Here is an 18,745-nt window from a genome sequence, read left to right as displayed (position 1 = left end):
CTGTAGTTCTTCGTTATTAGTAACATCTTTCAAGTTCTGCATGTGTGTTCTTATCAATATATTTCTTAGAATGATGAAATCACGTTGTTGGTCAGTGTTTTTTATTCTATGGGAAGAACCTGGATACTCTGGAGAATAGAAATCTGTGAGGAATAGTAAGTTGATTAATGTTGACTGGCCCAATCCAGAATTCACCTATAAGTATGAATTCAAACCCTCTCTTCACCAATTTTTTGTATACTTGATTTGGGAGATTGGCAGATCTTACATAGCCTTTGAGGTTCTTCTGTTGCCGTGGTGCAGGCATTGATGTTCCTTTCCTCACAGCAACAGACACCACACTACAGTGGGACAATTTAGACACTCCTGTTAACCTAACGTGTATGTCTTTGGGATGTGGGAGGAAACCGGAGTACCTGGAGAAAATTCATGCAGACATGGAAAGAATATGCAAACTCCACACAGATAGTGGCCCCAGCTGGGAATCCATTTTTTCCCCCATTAACATTATAATAAAATGATATTGAATGAAACATTATTCAAGGACCTCTGCTGTACTGATTTGGGTGGAAAAAAACCAAAAACCTTATCACAGCACTTCCTCTGCTGTAAGTGAACAGGACAATTTTTTGAAAAGTGATCATGATAAGAAAGATTCTGTGATTCAGTGTTAGTCATAATCTAGTGATTTGCCTACCCCTCTCCCTGCCTTCTACTTTTTGAATGTGAACTTTTTTGAAAAAACAAAAATGAGTTTTTGTTTTTCTTCCTTTCCCTTTAGCTTATTTCTCTATTCTGATTTGGAAGATTTTCTTTATTTTTATTATTTTTTTTTCAAAGAGATGGTGTCTTGCTAGTTGCCCAGGCTGGACTCATGCTCCTGGGCTCAAGCGAACCTCTTGCCTTAGCCTCTGGAGTAGCTGGGACTACAGGCACATGCCACCATGCCCAGTGATTTTTCTATTTAATCTCTCACATGTCTGTTGTTTGATTATAAGACAGTTGATCTATACACTTCAGTGATTTTGCAAGTCAATGTTTTTCTCTTTAGAGAACAATATGTGTATATATTTTCCTTGTTATTAGTGCAGACTGCCACCAATATATTTGAGGCATAAAAGGAAGCGAGGACAAATAATGTTACCAGAACATCTTTGTTGATTTAGTTATCTAAACCTTTTAAAGAAAATGGGCAGTATTTCTTACTGCGTTGATAAAATTCAGAGATATTTAGTGAATTTTACCAACCATATATGATTAAACCATATATGTTTGCATTACCACAAATTGTAAAATTTTGCTATTGAATGCATTTAGGAAAACATACAGGAACGAATTTGAACTAGTTTACCTTCTGCATTGTAGGGGAGTTAGGAAAGTAAAGAGGAAGAAATTACTTTTCTGTGTTAGTCAACATTTAGATCATGGCAGATGCCTGTAATCCCGGCACTTTGGGAGGCCAAGGCGGATGGATCACGAGGTCAGGAGTTCAAGACCAGCCTGGCCAACATAGCGAAACCCCGTTTCTACTGAAAAATACAAAAACTTAGCCAGGCATGGTGGCGGGCACCTGTAATTTCAGCTACTTGGGAGACTGAGGCAGGAGAATCGCTTGCACCCAGGAGGCCGAGGTTTCAGTGAGCCAAGATCGTGCCATTGCACTCCAGCCCAGGCAACAGTGTGAGACTCCGTCTCAAAAAAAAAAAAAAAGAAAAAAAAGAAGATGTTCCTAACATGAGTGTCTCTGTTTCAGATGGGTCATCTTACTCTGGAAGACTATCAGATCTGGAGTGTGAAAAATGTTCTTGCCAATGAGTTTTTGAACCTCCTTTTCCAGGTATGTTTAAGGTAAATGACAGCAACAGAGGGTAGTAGTACCAGTACTTCTACATCTTTTCCATCATATAGTAGCCAGAGTTGTTGTATCTAGGCTGCAAAACCGTATATTAAAAAAAAAAAAAAAAAAAAAAAGAACTACATTACCCGTCTGAAAGATGGGTGCTTGCTGAAGTTTGTCAAAATCGTGACGTGGGAAATAGGAAAGTGGGATGTAGATTATTATAACTCATTATAGAGCAGTACATAGACATATAGAGAATAAGTTGCAAAAGCCATCATAATTTGCTAGTTTCTTCATTATTGTCTTTTTAAAAGGGCTTCCTTGTAATAAGACTGACCAAGAGAATTTTTTTAAAAGAAAATAAATAAATAAAAGGCCTTCCTAATAAGTAAGGCAGTATGACCAGAAAGATGAATCATAAGGAGGTAGCTATACATTTTTCTTTTCTTTTATTATTATTATCATTATTATTTTTAATTTTGAGACAGCATCTCGCTCTGTCATGCAGACTGGAGTGCTGTGGTGCAAGCATGGCTCACTGCAGCCTTGACTGCGCAGACTCAGGTCATTCTCCTTCCTCAGCCTCCCAAGTAGCTGGGACTATAGGCATGTGCCACCACGCCTGGGTAATTTTGTATTTTTTGTAGAGACAGGCCTTGCTATGTTGCCCAGGCTGGTATTAAACTCCTAGGCTCAAGTAGTTCTTCTGTCTCAGCCTCCCAAAGTGCTGCAATTACAGGAGTGAACCACCACGCCCAGCCCAAGTTTTTCAAAGTATACAATCTCTCTGGTTAAGAGATCACTGAAGGTATGAGGCTGTTTCCTAATTTTTATTCTTTAGAAGGTCCAAAAAAGATTAAGTGGGAAGGAAAGAAGGAAAGCTACCAGAAGTGAACACTAAGTCACAGAGCTTGCCAAATTTTAACTATTGTCCTAGTTAAACTAATTCCCTCGCTCTGATTTTTAAAGATAATTTATATTTTCCCATTTTTATAGTTATTCACAAATATTTAACTTGATTTAATAGTGGTTATTTTAGTTTCTTCTTATTTTATTTTCCTTTCACCACTGTGAAGGTCAGAATGGTTTAGTATGTTTATACGTATCATGATCTACCATTTTAAACAAAGAATAACTTGTCTGCAACACGTCTATGTTGGAATAAATGGAAATTGGTCTCTTCCTGAGAGTTAATGACTAAGTTTTATGTATTTAAAACGTATATAATCTGATAGGCTTGTAAATCAATTATTTGCTTTATTACAAGTTATAATTTTCAGCATAGATTCAAGTTGATGGCTTTATAAAATATATATGAAAATAATATAGATCACCACTATAAACACAACAGAATTGCTTGGTAACATGAAAATGGGTCAACTATTTTTTATTTTTTATTTATTTATTTATTTAGAGACAGAGTCTTGCTCTGTCGCCCAGGCTGGAGTGCAGTGGTTGGGATCTGGGCTCATTGCAACCTCTGTCTCTCAGGTTCAAGCGATTCTCCTGCCTCAACCTCCCGAGTAGCTGGGATTACAGGCGTGTGCCACCACCCTCAGCTAATTTTTGTATTTTTAGTAGAGACGAGGTTTCACCATGTTGGCCAGGCTGGTCTCAAACTCCTGACCTCAAGTGATCTGCCTGCCTCAGCCTCCCAAAGTGCTAGGATTATAGATATGAGCCACCAAGCCTAGCCTGGTCAACTATTTTTATCTCATTTAAAATAATATCTTCAGTAGTAGGTTCTGTAGGCTTTTTTTTAAATTAAACTATTGTTACTTTTTAAAATAACAATCACATGTTGAGTGTACGAACTTTTTGTATGAACAGTACATGAACACATTCAATGTATTGCTTATGTACAGTTGACAGTTCATATGCTGTTTGTACACGAACATATTCAGTGTACTCTTTATCGCATAATCAGTGTATGAACATTTTGGTCACTTAAGTTTGTGTCTGAGTCATCTTGTAGCTCTCACAGAGTATAGCATTTTGACTTTTGGTATTGCCTTTCCTATTTTGTCATTCTTACTAAGGACTTGGAGTGGCACTATTTTTGTGACTCTAACTAATGAATAAACATACACTTTATATTTGCTTATGTATGTTTCCAACATTTTATACTGAAAAGCTGAAAGTTTTTTTCAGGAAACATCCAATAATCTACTCAACACCTAAATTTTATTACATTTTACTGTATGTGCTTTGTCACATATTCGGTTATGCTCATATGTACAATTAATATATGCAATTAATATATGAATAAGCAGACAGTTATGCTAAATTGTTTTTATTTTCTATCTGTGTTTTTAAATTAATAGAGTTAATTTGTTAGGTTAATGATACAATATTGAATTATGCTTTTATTTGCCAAGATCTCACACATGGCTGAGTGTTTTGGTTATTTAAAATCTAGCATATGCAAGTGTCAGAAGAATTATTCTGAAATCTGTTCCTGAGGTAATGTCTTCCCCTTTCGCTTTTTCTTCCTTCCCTTTCTCTTCCCTTCTTACCTAGAGATTTGAAAGTTAGCTTCCATTGGAATGGCTTGTTTAAAAAAAGCAAACAAAACCCCAAAACCACAAGGCTAAAATTAAAATTTGCTCAAGTGAATAATTGATAATTCATGAGTTGAAAACTGTTGCTAATTCAGATTCCAATTTAGGAAATGGGTCTCATGCAGAGAATGTGAAATATTATGCAGTTAATAAACTTTGATTTACCATTTTTTTCCCTAGGTGTGTCACATAGTTCTGGGGTTAAGACCAGCTACTCCGGAAGAAGAAGGACAAATTATTAGGTAAATTTGTAGTTTAAATTATATAGTTGAAATTTCACATACTTGAAATATATTGGTTACTGAGGAACAGCATGTCCTATTTTAATGTAATCATTAACTATTTCTCAAAAATAGTTACATATTGAAATATTTTTGTTAAAGTACCTTCCTAGATAAGGGAAGGTACTATAGATTAATTAAGAAGGCAAATTCTATTTAACATTAAAATTGCACTGAATACTAAATTTCATTTTTTGAAATGAGATAAAAGGTAGCCAGTTTTCTTTAGTACAAAAATATGTTTATTGTTGGAAAAATTAGAAAATAGAGCTAAACAAAAAGAAGCAGAGAAAGATTTTATAGATAATTTATAGATAATTGCTGTAGACATTTTTAATATTCATATAAACATATGCCTACAGTGATATTTGTAAAATTCATATAAAAATGGGAATATTCTGAAATACCTACTTTATTCCCTGCTCCTATTTTCACTCTAGATCATATAAAATAATACTTTAATATATTAGAATAAAGCCTTCTTTGAATATAATTTTAAATGATTGGCTAGCATTCCTGTTCATTCTCTATTATTCTTTTTTAGTATAAGCATATTGGACCAATTTTGTTAATAAAATCTCTGTGTCTTGGCTTAAGGATTTACTTTAGGATAAATTACTTAAGATCAAATATCCGGATTATATTTAAAAAACAAAGGTATGCATATTTTATAGCTATAGTCCAATTTTTAATAACTTGAGTGTCTTTCATTGCTTTGTGACATTGCTATTATGCTACACATTTGTGTAGATAGTTTCAGAAATAGGACTGAATTTCTAGTAAAATTTGCTTTTAAAATAAACTCTCAATAGGTACTGTCATTTGACTTTTTCTTGAAAGTATTGTGCATACAAACTTTTCAGTAGTTTCTTCTGGCTTGGGTTTCTGGATAGATGGGAGTTTACTAAAATAGAGTTGTTTGGAATACCTGAGAATAGGATTACATATTCAGCATTTAAACAGGACATGCCAATTAAGATATAGATATTTAAAGTAGTAGATATATTTTCTAAGTTTTTAAATGACAAGTTTTAAAAATGGTTATTTATTATTATTATTTTTTTTTTTTTAAGTGAAAGCAAGTTTATTAAGAAAGTGAAGGGGCTGGGTGTAGTGGCTCATGCCTGTAATCCCAGCACTTTGGGAAGCCAAGGCAGGTGGATTGTTTGAGCTCAGGAGTTCGAGACCAGCCTGGGCAACATGGTGAGACCCTGTCTTTACAAAAAATACAAAAATTATCAAGGCTTGGTGGTACACGCCTGTGGTCCCAGCTACTTGGGAGGCTGAGGTGGGAGGATTGCTTGAGCCCAGGAGGTCAAGGCTGCAGTGAGCCAAGATTATGCCATTGCATTCCAGCCTGGGTAACAATGTGAGACACTCTCAAAAAAAAAGAAAAGAAAAGAAAAGAAAGGAATAAATGGGTGGCCACTCCATATGCAAAACAGCATGGTTATTTCTTAAAGAAGATTAAGCAAAATCTATTTTTTTAAATGTTGCTTTCATAAAACTCTAGTCTCATGTGGTTTTTGTTTGTTGGTTTTATTTTCTGTCTTGGTTTTTTTTTTTGAGATGGGGTCTCACTGTATTGCCCAGGCTGGTCTTGAACTCTCCTGAGTTCAAGAGATCCTTCCACTTCAGCCTCTTGAGTAGGTGGGATTACAGATGTACACCAATGTGCCCAACTTTCATGTAGTTTTTTAAATATTCATACTCAGAAGACTCAGTCTTGATATTCTTGAGTGTTTTCTTGATTGTCTCTAGTTTTTAGCTACTAAAAGATTTTAAAATATATTAACATGTAGGATTTTAAAATAATTGACATGTAGAAACCAGATATTGTAAGGACATACATAAAGGCTTTTATGTGGCTATAGTGACTTTTTTTCTTACAATATTACAATCTAATTTATTATAGTAATATATTCTGAGGTAAATATCACTTAGCATAGGTAGAAAGAATGCTTTATAGCCTATATTTATATTTATTGGCTTATTTTACAACTACTCATAGCATCCCTATTTCAAAAAATAAGGTTGATATAATCTTATATTTTCATAGAAAGTTATTCTTTGCAAAATACATGTAGTTACATTATCTCATCTGGTCCTTAGAATAACTGCATGAAATTAGTGTCTCTCATTTTGTAAAAGTGGAAACCAAGATTTATAGAAGTTGAGGACCTGAAATTACATGGGACTGGCAGAATCAAGTTTAGGACCTCTTTCATTAAAAGTACCAATAATTTGCCTTTTGTATTTTGTATTTTTTAATAAGTCTAGATTTAAAATTGTTGGTTCCAAATGGGTTCATTTCATCTGTGGGTTTTTTTTTAAATTTGTTTATTCATTTTCAGTTTTATTTTATTTTGCCTCTACTATTACTTATAAAAATTCATTTGACTGTGATAATTTTTAAAGGATGATTCAGGTTGGTTCATATGCAATGAGGTGAAACAAATATTTGTCTCTAACTTACAGTCAGTACGTTGTTAAAAAAAAAAAGTATCGTGATTTCTGGAATGGCCGAGTGAAGATCTCAGCCAACCCTTTCCCCAAAAGCACTTAAAAAGCTAAACAAAATTGTCAAACAACCATTTCAGGACTCTGGAAACTGACCAAATATATACAAGAAATTGAGAAGCATTTATTCAAGAACTACTAATCCTTGGTGAGAACAATGGAAGTGTGTGGTAATTTAACCAGGAGCAGCTTTCATTTCCTCCCATCCAGCAAGTCTGCATGGGCTGTCAGTCTGATTCATGATTTGAAGGAGAGCAGGAATAAATGCCTGTCCAAGGATAATAAAATAAATACATACCATCATGGTGGTAAACAGTGAGGGAAAACTGACATCACCAGCTTGGGGATAAAATACTGGTTAGGGGAAGCAGCAGACTAACAACAGACCAGTCAAATTTTTAACAGGGAACAGGATCACCATAGTGAGACTTAGCAAGCTTTCTCATGTCCCCAGTGATCTGTAGACTGCTTGTACAAGGCTATACACAAACTCAGGAGAAACCAAAGTGGGCTTTAGCACTTTATTCCTCCCTAGTTGAAGGTGAAGCCTTGCATGTGCAGAAAGTAAAAGCCAGGGTAGGCTTGTAACCTGCCCAAACTTTAAATGCATTCCCCAAACCATGTACAGATCCATCAGGAAAAGGGTGTGAATGTTACTGGCTAAACACAACCAGTAAACTGCTGAGAGCACAACCTCTCAGCAGTCATTGGCTGACCAGTAAGTTAGGCTCACCCCAAGAAAGCCAAGCTTAAAAATAAAAACAGAGATAATAAAAAAGAAAACAAGAAGAAGCTGAGCAGCTTCACACTGCAAGATACTGTACGGGAAGATAAACTCTACAGAATTGTTCCAGGAAGTCGTAAAACAAAACAAAACAAAACACACAGGGGTTCAGAATCCAGAGTTGCTAATATAAAGTATCAAATGTGTTCGGTTTTCAACAAGAAAAAATTATGAGACATGGAATAAAACAGGAAAGTGTGACCCATATACGAGGAAAAAACAAAGAATAGTAGAAACTGTCTCAGAGGTGGCAGCAGATGTTCTCCTTAGCACACAAAGACTTCAATACAACTATTGTAAATGTTTTCAAAGAGCTAAACGAAGCTATATTTAAAGAATTAGAGGAATGTATGATCTCACTGACTTGTCCAAATAGAAAATAGCAATAAAGAGATAAAAATTTAAAACAGAATCAAATAGAAATTCTAGCAGATTTGAGTTGACAGAGAAATATTCAGCAAAACAGAATATGGATCAATAGAGATTATTTCATCAGAAAGAGAGAAAGAAGACCAAATAAATGAACAGAGTTTCGCAGAAGTTGGAACACGATCAAGTCTACCAAAATATGCATAATGAAAGTCTCAGAAGGAAAGAAAGAAGCAGAAAAAAGTTTGACAAGATAATGTCTGAAAGTTCTAAAATTTCTCAAAAATTATTAATCTTAGAAGCTTAATGAACTCCAACTAGGTTAAACACAGAAAGAATCACACCTAGACATATCATTGTCAAAGTGTTGAAAACTAAAGACAAAGGAAGAAGTTGAAAGCCACAAGAGCAGAAAGACTCATCATGTAGAAGGGAACCACAATGTGATAAACAGCTGACTTTTTGAAACAATAGAGCTCAGTGTGCAGTGGTATGAGAAAGTGATATAAGGAAAAAAACCAAAAAAGCAAAAACTGTCAATCCAGAATTCTGTATCTAGCAGAACTGTAATTCAGAAATAAAGGTGAATTACTACCTGACTTCAAAATACACTACAAAGCTATAGTAACCAAAACAGCATGGCACTGGGACTGAGGCAGGAGAATCGCTTGAACTGGGGAGGTGGAGGTTGCAATGAGCCAAGATCACGCCACTGCACTCCAGCCTGGGCAACAGAATGAGACTCTGTCTCAAAAACGAAACAAAACAAAAAACCAAAACAAACAAACAAGCAAAACCCCCCACATTTACAACCAACTCTTTTTTGACAAAGATGCCAAGAGCATACATTAGAGAAAGGACAATCTCTTCAATAAATGGTGCTGGAAAAATTGGATATCCACGTGCAGAAGAATGAAACCAGTTCCCAATTTCTTACCATACACTAAAATCAAATCAAAATGGATTAAAGAGGCTGGGCGAGGTGGCTCATGCCTGTAATCCCAGCACTTTGGGAGGCCGAGGCGGCTGGATCACCTGAGGCCAGGAGTTCGAGACCAGCCTGACCAACATGGTGAAACCCTATCTCTACTCAAAGTACAAAAACTAGTTGGGTATGGTGGCAGGCGCCTGTAATCCCAGCTACTCAGGAGGCTGAGGTGGGAAAACTGCTTGAAACCGGGAGGTGGAGGTTGCAGTGAGCCGAGATTGCCCCACTGCACTCCAGCCTGGGCTACAGAGGGAGACTCCGCCTCAAAAAAAAAGAAAAGAAAATGGATTCAAAGACTTAAATATAAGACCTAAACTACTAGACGAAATTGGGGAAATGCTGTAGGACATTTGTCTGAGTGGTATGACACTGTATAATACCTCAAAAGCACAGTCAGCCAAAGCAAAAATGGACAAACAGGATTTCATCAAGTTAAAAAGCTTTACAGCAAAGGAAACAGTCAACAGAGTGAAGAGACAACCAACAGAATAGGAGAAAATATTTGCAAACTATCCATTCATCAAGGTTTTAATAACCAGAATGTATAAAGGCCTCAACTTAATAACAAAAAACCAAATAACCCAATTTAAAAATGGGCAAGTGATCTGAATAGACATTGCTCAAAAAAAGACATACAAGTGGCCAGCAGATATATGAAAAAATGCTCAACATCACTAATCATAATCGAAATATCAAAACCACAATAAAATATTATCTCCCAGTTAAAATGGCTATTATAAAAAAGACAAAGAATAACAGATTCTGATGAGGATGTGAAGAAAGGGAAGTGCTAGTACACTATTGATGGGAATGTAAATTAGTACAGTCAATATGGAAAACAGTATGGAGGTGCCCCAATAAACTAAAAATAGATCCAGCATATTATCCAGCGATCCCACTGCTGGGTATATATTCAGAAGAAAGGAAATCAGTAAAGCAAAGAGCTATCTACACCCCTGTGTTTATTGCAGCACTACTTACAATAGCCAAAATACAGAATCAACTTTAGTGTCCATCAGTTGATGAATGGATAAAGAAAATATATATATATATATATACACACACATACACAATAAAATGTTATTCAGCCATAAAATGAATGCAATCCTGTCATCTGCAGCAACATGGATAAAACCGGAGGTCATTACGTTAAGTGAGATAGGCCAAGCATAGAAAGACAAATATCACGTGTTCTCACTTTTAAGTGGGAGCTAAAAAAGTTGATCTCGTGGAATTAGAGAGTATTATGATGGTTATCAGAGGCTGGCAAGGGCAGGAGGGATAATATTGAAGAGAGGTTAGTTAATGACTGTAAAAATACAGTTGGATAGAATGAATGACTTCTAGTGTTTAATAGCACAGTAGGGTAACTATAGTTAAAAATAATTTATTGTATATTTCAAATTAGCTAGAAGATTCGGAATATTCCCAACCCCAAAAAATGATAAATATTTGAGGTGATGAATATCCTAATTACCATATTTGATCATTACGCATTGTATGCATATATCAGAATATCACATGTACCCCAAAAACATATACTATTATTATATATAATTTTTAATAGAAATATTTTTAAAGCTTTTTAAAAAAAAAACACATTAAAAAAAAAAGAAGGTGAACTAAAGACATTCCTGTATGAACACTGAAAATTTGTTACCAGGAAACCTGTCTTTAAATACTGAAGGAAGTTCTTCAAGCTGAAAATAAGTGACACCAGACGGTTATTAACATCCACATGAACAAATAAAGAGGCTCTCTTCCTTGGCGCTGCCTACGGAGGTGGCAGCCATCTCCTACTTGGCATCATAGCTTCCCTCAGACCCCTTGTGAAGTCCAAGATCATCAAAAAGAGAACCAAGAAGTTCATCCAGCACCGGTTACACTGATATGTCAAAACTAAGTGTAACTGACAGAAACCCAGAGGTATTGACAACAGAGTTTGTAGAAGGTTCAGCAACAGAAAACAAACCACATGCTGCCCAGTGGCTTCCGGAATTTCCTGGTCCGCAATGTCAAGGAGCTGGAAGTGCTGCTGACGTGCAACAAGTGTGCTGAGATTGCCCACAGTGTTTCCTCCAAGAACTGCAAAGACATTGTGGAAAGAGCAGCCCAGCTGGCCATCAGAGTCACCAATCCCAATGCCAGCCTGTGAAGAAAATGAATAGACAGCTCATATGCATGTTTTATGTTTAAATAAAACCATAAAAACTGCCAAAAAAAAAAATAAAGAGCACCAATAGTAGAAATTACATAGGTAATAATAAAAGACAGTATAAATATACTATTCTGTTTATTTTATTTTTTACTGGTTTAAAAGACATTTTTACATGACAATAATTATAAAACCATGTTGTTCCCATTACATATAACAATCTTATATGAGTGACAACAATAGCACGAAGGTGAGAGTAGAAGGGGAGCTATATTTGAGCAAAGTTTCTATGTTTTAGTTTCTACACTTTTTTAGTTTCTATACTTTACTGGAATAAATTAGTATCAATCAAACATAGTAGACTATGTTGGCTGGGTGCCATGGCTCACGCCTGTAATCCCAGCTCTTTGGGAGGCCAAGGCAGGCAGATCTCTTGAAGCCAGGAGTTCGATACCAGCCTGGCCAACATGGCAAAACCTCGTCTCTACTCAAAGTACAAAAATTAGCCTGGCGTGGTGGTGCGTGCCTGTAACCCTATCTATTCATGAGGCTGAGGTGGGAGAATCACTTGAACCCAGGAGGCAGAGGTTGCAGTAAGCTGAGATGGCACGCCTGCTCTCCAGGCTGGGCGACAGAGCAAGATGACATCTCAAAAACATAAAGTAAAATAAACAATAAAGTAGACTATGTTAAGATCCATATTGTAAACCCTACAACAATCTCTAAGAAAATGATCCCCCAAAATAGTTTTATTTAAAAAGGCATTAAAATGTTACCTATTTAAATTCCTAGAAAATACCTATTTACCACAAAAGAAAGAACTAGAGAAATAGAGGAACAAATAGACTTGATACATAGAAAACAAAAAACTAAATAGCAGACATAAATCCACATCTGTTTTTACCTTAAATATAAACAGATTGAACAGATAATCAAAAGCCAAAGATTTAGACTGACTTGTTTTTGAAAAATCTAGCTACTTGGCTGGGCGCGGTGGCTCACGCCTGTAATCCTAGCACTTTGGGAGGCCGAGGTGGGTGGATTGCAAGGTCAGGAGATTGAGACCATCCTGGTTAACACGGTCTCTACTAAAAAAATTAGCTGGGCGTGGTGATGGGCGCCTATAGTCCCAGCTACTCGGGAGGCTGAGACAGGAGAATGGCGTGAACCCGGGAGGCGGGGCTTGCAGTGAGCCGAGATCGCGCCACTGCACTCCAGCCTGGGTGACAGAGCTAGACTCCATCTCAAAAAAAAAAAAACAAAAAACAAAACAAAACAAAACAAAACACACACAATCCAGCTACTTGAGATTCAAAGGCACAAATAGGTTGAAAGTAAAAGAATAAAAGATAAAACCATACAAATATAGCCATACGTGAACTAAAATCACTTTACTGTTAAGAAAAGAAAATGGCTTTTAGGTTACAAAAGTCAAGTTACTGGAGCCAGAGAGACATTTTATTATGATAAATGATGATATATGCACCCACCAACAGAACCCTTCAGCCAACAGCAACAGAATACATATTCAAATGTAGACAGAGTATTGTTCTAGGATAGACCATATACTAGGCCAGCAGTTAGTCAGCAGACTATGGCATATTGACCAACTTTGTCCCACTGCCTGATTCTGTACAATCTGCAAGCTAAAAATGTTTTTACCTTTTTAAGTGGCTTAGAAAAAACCAAAAGGGGATAAATATTTTGTGACACCTTACAATTATATAAAATTCACATTTCAGTGTACATAAATAACATTTTACTAGAGCACAGTCATGCTCATTCACAACTTTGGGGAAGGGAAATTCCTCACTCTAAAAAATATCTTGAAAAACATACAGCTGAGATCATACTTAATGGTAGAACACTGAAGGCTTTTCCCATAAGATCAGGAAAGGATACTTGCTTTTGCCGCACTTATCAACATTGTATTAGAGCTTCAAGCTAGTTAAATCAGGCAAGAAAAGGAAATAAAAGGCATCAAGATTGTAAAGAAAAATAAAACTGTCTGTAATTGCAGATAACATGATCCTATGTGTAGAAAACCCTGAAGAATTCACAGAAAAACTGTTAGAATTAATAAAATGAGTTCAGCAACATGACAGGATACAAGATCAATGATTAAGCAATCAATTGAATTGTCATGTACTAGATAGAATAATTTGAAAGTACAATTAAAATGAAGACAACAGTTCCATTCACTATATTGTCAAAAGAAATCAAACCCTTGGAAACAAATTCAACAAAAGAAGTGCAAGACTTGTGCACTGAAAGATACAAAGCATTGCTGACAGAAATTTAAGAAAATGTACGTAAATGGATTTGAAAACTTATTGTTGTCAATATGGCAATTTTCTCAAATTGTTCTATAGATTCAAAACACACCCAATCAAATCCCAGCTTTTTTCTATAAATTGACAAGCTATTCCTAAATTGTATAGGGAAATGCAGAGAACTCAGACTAGCCTAAACAACTTCAAAAAAATGACAAAAAACGGAAGACTTAGACTTCCTGATTTCACAATTTACCTAAGGATACATTAATCAAGTACTGGAATAAGGAGAATCATAGAGATCAGTAAAATGGAATTGATATTTTAAAAGGAAACCCTTGGCCAGGCGTGGTGGCTCATGCCTGTAATCCCAGCACTTTAGGAGGCAGAGGTGGTTTCACTGATGTCAGAAGTTTGAGATCAGCCTGGCCAACATGGCGAAACCCCATCTCTACTAAAAACACAAAAATTAGCCAGGCATGGTGGCACACGACTGTAGTCTCAGCTACTTGTGAGGCTAAGGCAGGAGAATCACTTGAGCCCAGGAGGCGGAGGTTGCAGTGAGCTGAGACCATGCCACTACACCCCAGCCTGGGTGACGGTGAGACTCTGCCTGAAAAAAGAAAAAAAGGAAACCCTTATATTTTTGGTCAATGGTTATTTTTATTATCATTTTTATTGTTTTTTAAAGATGTCAAGAAAATTCAGTAGAGAAAGGACTGACTTTAAAAAGAAAAAAAAAATGGTCCAGGAGGAGCTGAGCACAGTGGTGTAGCTGGCCAGTAGTCCCAGCTACTCAGGAGGCTGAGACAGGAGGATCACTTAAGCCCAGGAGTTCACAGCTTTAGTGTGAGTATGCAGTGATCACACCTGTGAATAGCCACCTCATACCAGCCTGTACAGCATAGCAAGATTCTGTCTCTTTAAAAAACAAAAAACGGTGCAGGAGAATTTGGATATCCATACACAAACAGATTATTTTAGACCCCTTACCTCGCACTATGCTTAAAAGTATACTCAAAATGGATTCCCTATACCTGAACATCAGAGCTAAAAATATAACACTTCTAGAAAAGCAAATGTAGAAAATCTTTGTGATTTGGGATTAGAAGATTTCATAGATATAACACCAAAAGCACAGTTTATAAGTGGGGAAAAAAGTGTAAGACTTAGAAAAAATTAAAAACTTTTGAGTTTCAAGAGAGAGCATTAAGAAAATAAAAGCTACAGCCTCACAGCCCTAGAGAAAATATTTGCAAATTTTATATATGATAAAGTATTCATGTCCAGAATATATAAAGGACTGTTACAACACATTAAGACATCAAGAAAATCTAATTTAAAATGTGTAAAAGAGTTGAATAGACTCTTAACCATACATGTAAGTACATGACAAGATGTTCTGCTTCCTCAGAGAAGGCAAATTAAAAGCACAATGAGAGGAGTGACTCAGTGAAAATTATGTAGTGGGTAGCTCTAAGAGCCTGTCTCTCCACAGAAACATTGAAAAATAAAGAACAAACTGCCAATTTCAATTCTGTTGGAACTCTGAAGAAAGAGACAAAGATTTATAGCTACTAAGCAAATGTTGATTTAAAAAAATTATTAAAAAAATAATAATTTTTTAAAAGCCTGTATATATATTTGCCATTGTCTGGTTTAGTAATGGCAGCCTTGAAAATGGCAACCCACCTGGTCCCTGGTTTCAGAGAGAGCAGAACATACCTTATTTATAGAGTTGTGTTTGTCAGGCTGGGTGCGTTGGCTCACACCTGTAATCCCAGCACTTTGGGAGGCCACGGTGGGTGAATCAGTTGAGGTTAGGAGTTCGAGACCAGCCTGGCCAACATGATGGAACCCCGTCTGTACTAAAAATACAAAAAATTAGCCGGCCATGGTGGCGCACACCTGTAGTTCCAGCTACTTGGGAGGCTGAGGCAGGAGAATCGCTTGAACCCGAGAGGCAGAGGTTGCAGTGAGCTGAGATTGAGCCACTGCACTCCAGCCTGGGCAACAGAGCAAGACTCTGTCTCAAAAACAAAACAAAACAAAACAAGTTGTGTTTGTCTAAACAGTCTGGGGCTACCAGAAAAGCTACTGCAAGATGCTCAGCTATGTTATACTTAACTCAGAATTTACCCAGGATGGAAAGGCAGGGGCATTCGTCAGAAGTTCTGTAAGGCAAACGAGCCAGCCACCTGCAGTCACCTGGGGTAAAATATTTTAATTGAGGCATATAATAGAATGCTGAAAGTCTTGGGGGTGGTGGGAACTTGAGAGTTTCCTTGGGAAATTAAAGTACCCAAAAGCACACTGTACATTGGGTAATTTAGAAGGCTTTGCACATGCCAACAACAAGATACACACTCAGAAAAGACCTTATAAGACCCGTAAACTTTCACCTCTGGCTGAGCTTCTAGACTAAGGGTATACAGGTAGTGAAGGCTAAGGCATAGTTGTAAACCATTGTAGGAATGCCCCAGCACAGCGCCATTCTGCAAAGACAGTAGTGGTTTTTGTCTTTGTCTCTCTGTCTTTTGTCTCTCTCTCTCTCTCTCTCCCTTTTTTCTCTTTCTCTTCCTCTCTCTCCCTCCCTCTCTCTTTTCTTCTCTCCCTCTCCCCACTTCTGCCATTCTAGGAAATCACTGTCAAAATACTAGCTCTTCGAACACAAGTGAAATGAAGACTTAAGAAACTACACATAAAAAGGAAGACAGACTTTATAAAAATATTTTAGAAAAGTGACTAAACAAACAACTATAGCAGTCAGTGAAAGCAAACCCTGAGGTGGAGGGAAATATTTCTAGAGTTACCATTAATGCTCAAAATGTTGTTTTCAACAAAAAATTGCAGAAACAAGAAAGTGTGGTCCATTCACAGAGGAAATTAATAGAAATTCTCTTTGAGGAAGCACAGACATTGGACTTAGTAGACAAACATTTAAAATCAATTATCTTAAATATGTTCAAAGAGCTAATGGAGGTGATGGACAACAAACTAAAGGAAACCAGGAGAATTGGCTGGGCATGGTGGCCCACGCCTGTAATCCCAGCACTTTGGGAGGCCAAGGTGCAGATAATTTGAGGTCAGGAGTTCGAGACCAGCCTGGCCAACATGGTAAAACCCCGTCTCTACTAAAAAATATACAAAAATTAGCCAGGCCTGGTGGCAGGCTCCTGTAATCCCAACTACTTGGAAGGTTGAGGCAGGAGAATCCCTTGAACCCGGGAGGCGGAGGTTGTAGTGATCTGAGATTGTGCCACTTGCACTCCAGCCTGGGTAACAGAGCGAGACTCCATCTCAAAAACTAATAAATAAAGAAATAAATAAATGAAACCAGGAGAATGATATATGTACAAATAGAGTATCAATAAAGAGAAAGTATAAAAAGGAACCAAACAGGTTTTGGAGCTGAAAACTACAATAACTGAAATGAGAAATCTATTAGAGGGGTTCTCCATCAGATTTGAGCAGGCAGAAGAATGAATCAGAGAAGTTAAATAAAAGTCCATTGAAATTATTGACTGAGGAGCAGAAAGAGAACAGAATGACGAAAAATGAACAGAACGTAAGAAACCCATAGAACAACATCATATGTGTCAACATAAGAATCTTAGGAAAGGAGAGAGAAGGAAAGGGCAGAATATTTGAAGAAATAATTGTCCTAAACTTCTTAAGACATGAACCTACACGTTCAAAAAGCTCATTGGACTTAAAGAAAGATAAACAAAGTGATCCACACTGAGAAGCATTATAATGAAACTGTATTTTACAAAGCCAAGAACAAAGAGAGAATCTTGAAAGCAAAAGAGAAGCTGTTTGTCCCATACAATGGATCATCAATAAAATTAATAGCATGTTTCTCATCAGAAAGCATGGAATCCAGAAGTGAGTGGGATGGTAATTTTTTTAAAGAACTGAAAGTGGGGGAAAAACTGTAACCAAGAACTCTATATCTAACAAAACTATTTCCTCAAAAATTATTTGAATTTTGCAGTGGAATGTTAGTTGTAGCACCAAAAGCATGAGCAACCAAAGAAAAACTACTGCATTTCATCAAAATTTGAAAGGTTTTCGTTTGTTTTGTTTTTGTGTTTTGAGACAGTCTCACACTGTCACACAGGCTGGAGTGCAGTGGCACCATCACAGCTCACTGCAACCTCAAACTCCCTCCCGCCTCAGCTTCGTGAGTAGCTGGGACCACAGGCGTGCACCACCACAACCAGCTAATTTTTTTTTTTTTTTTTTTTTTTTGAGATGGAGTCTCGCTCTGTTGCCCAGGCTGGAGTGCAATGGCATGATCTCGACTCACTGCAAACTCTGCCTCCCGGGTTCAAGCGATTCTCCTGCCTCAGCCTCCCAAGTAGCTGGGATTATAGGTGCCCACCACTACACCAGCTAATTTTTTTGTATTTTTAGTAGAGACGGGGTTTCACCATGTTAGTCAGGCAGGTCTCGAACTCCTGACCTCAGGTGATCTGCCTGCCTCAGCCTCCCAAAGTGCTGGGATTATAGGCGTGAGGCACTGTGCCCAGCTAATTTTTGTATATTTTGTAGAGATGAGGGTTTGCCATGTTGCCCAGGCTGGTCTTGAACTCCTGGGCTCAAGCGATTTGCCTGCCTCAGCCTCCCAAAGTGCTGAGATTACAGGTGTGAGCCACTGTACTTGGCAAAACTTAAAACTTTTATACATCAGGAGATATTATTTTTAAAACCGAAAAAACCTATAGAATGGGAGATAATATAATCCAATAAGGGTCTACTAACTAGAATACATAAAGAACTCCTACAGCTTAACAACAAAAAGCAAACAACCCAATTTAAAAATAGACACCTAAAAATGGACTTGAATACATGTTTCTCCAGATGTTCAGTGATAATCAAGCACATGAAAAGATGCTCAATGTAATTAGTCATTAGGGAAATGCAAGTCAAAACAATGAAATTCTACTTTTCAATAAGATTATTAGAATT

At 36.9% G+C, this 18,745-nt stretch overlaps 1 protein-coding gene across 10 annotated transcripts in view; it reads left to right on the top strand.

Moving 5' to 3' along the window:
- Positions 1–18,745, top strand: part of USP32 (ubiquitin specific peptidase 32) — a 214,028-nt gene that overhangs the window by 134,526 nt on the left and 60,757 nt on the right. For all 10 annotated transcript variants that reach the window (XM_034942618.3, XM_055101663.2, XM_034942617.3 and 7 more), the window contains 2 exons: positions 1,754–1,837; positions 4,582–4,643. In XM_034942618.3, the coding sequence (XP_034798509.1) occupies positions 1,754–1,837; positions 4,582–4,643 (146 nt within the window). The remainder of the gene's footprint in view (positions 1–1,753; positions 1,838–4,581; positions 4,644–18,745) is intronic.

This window comes from Pan paniscus, chromosome 19 (assembly GCF_029289425.2).
Source record: "Pan paniscus chromosome 19, NHGRI_mPanPan1-v2.0_pri, whole genome shotgun sequence".
Lineage (NCBI taxonomy): Eukaryota > Metazoa > Chordata > Mammalia > Primates > Hominidae > Pan > Pan paniscus.
Note: the sequence above shows the minus strand (reverse complement) of the source record. Positions and strands in the feature narration are given on the sequence as shown.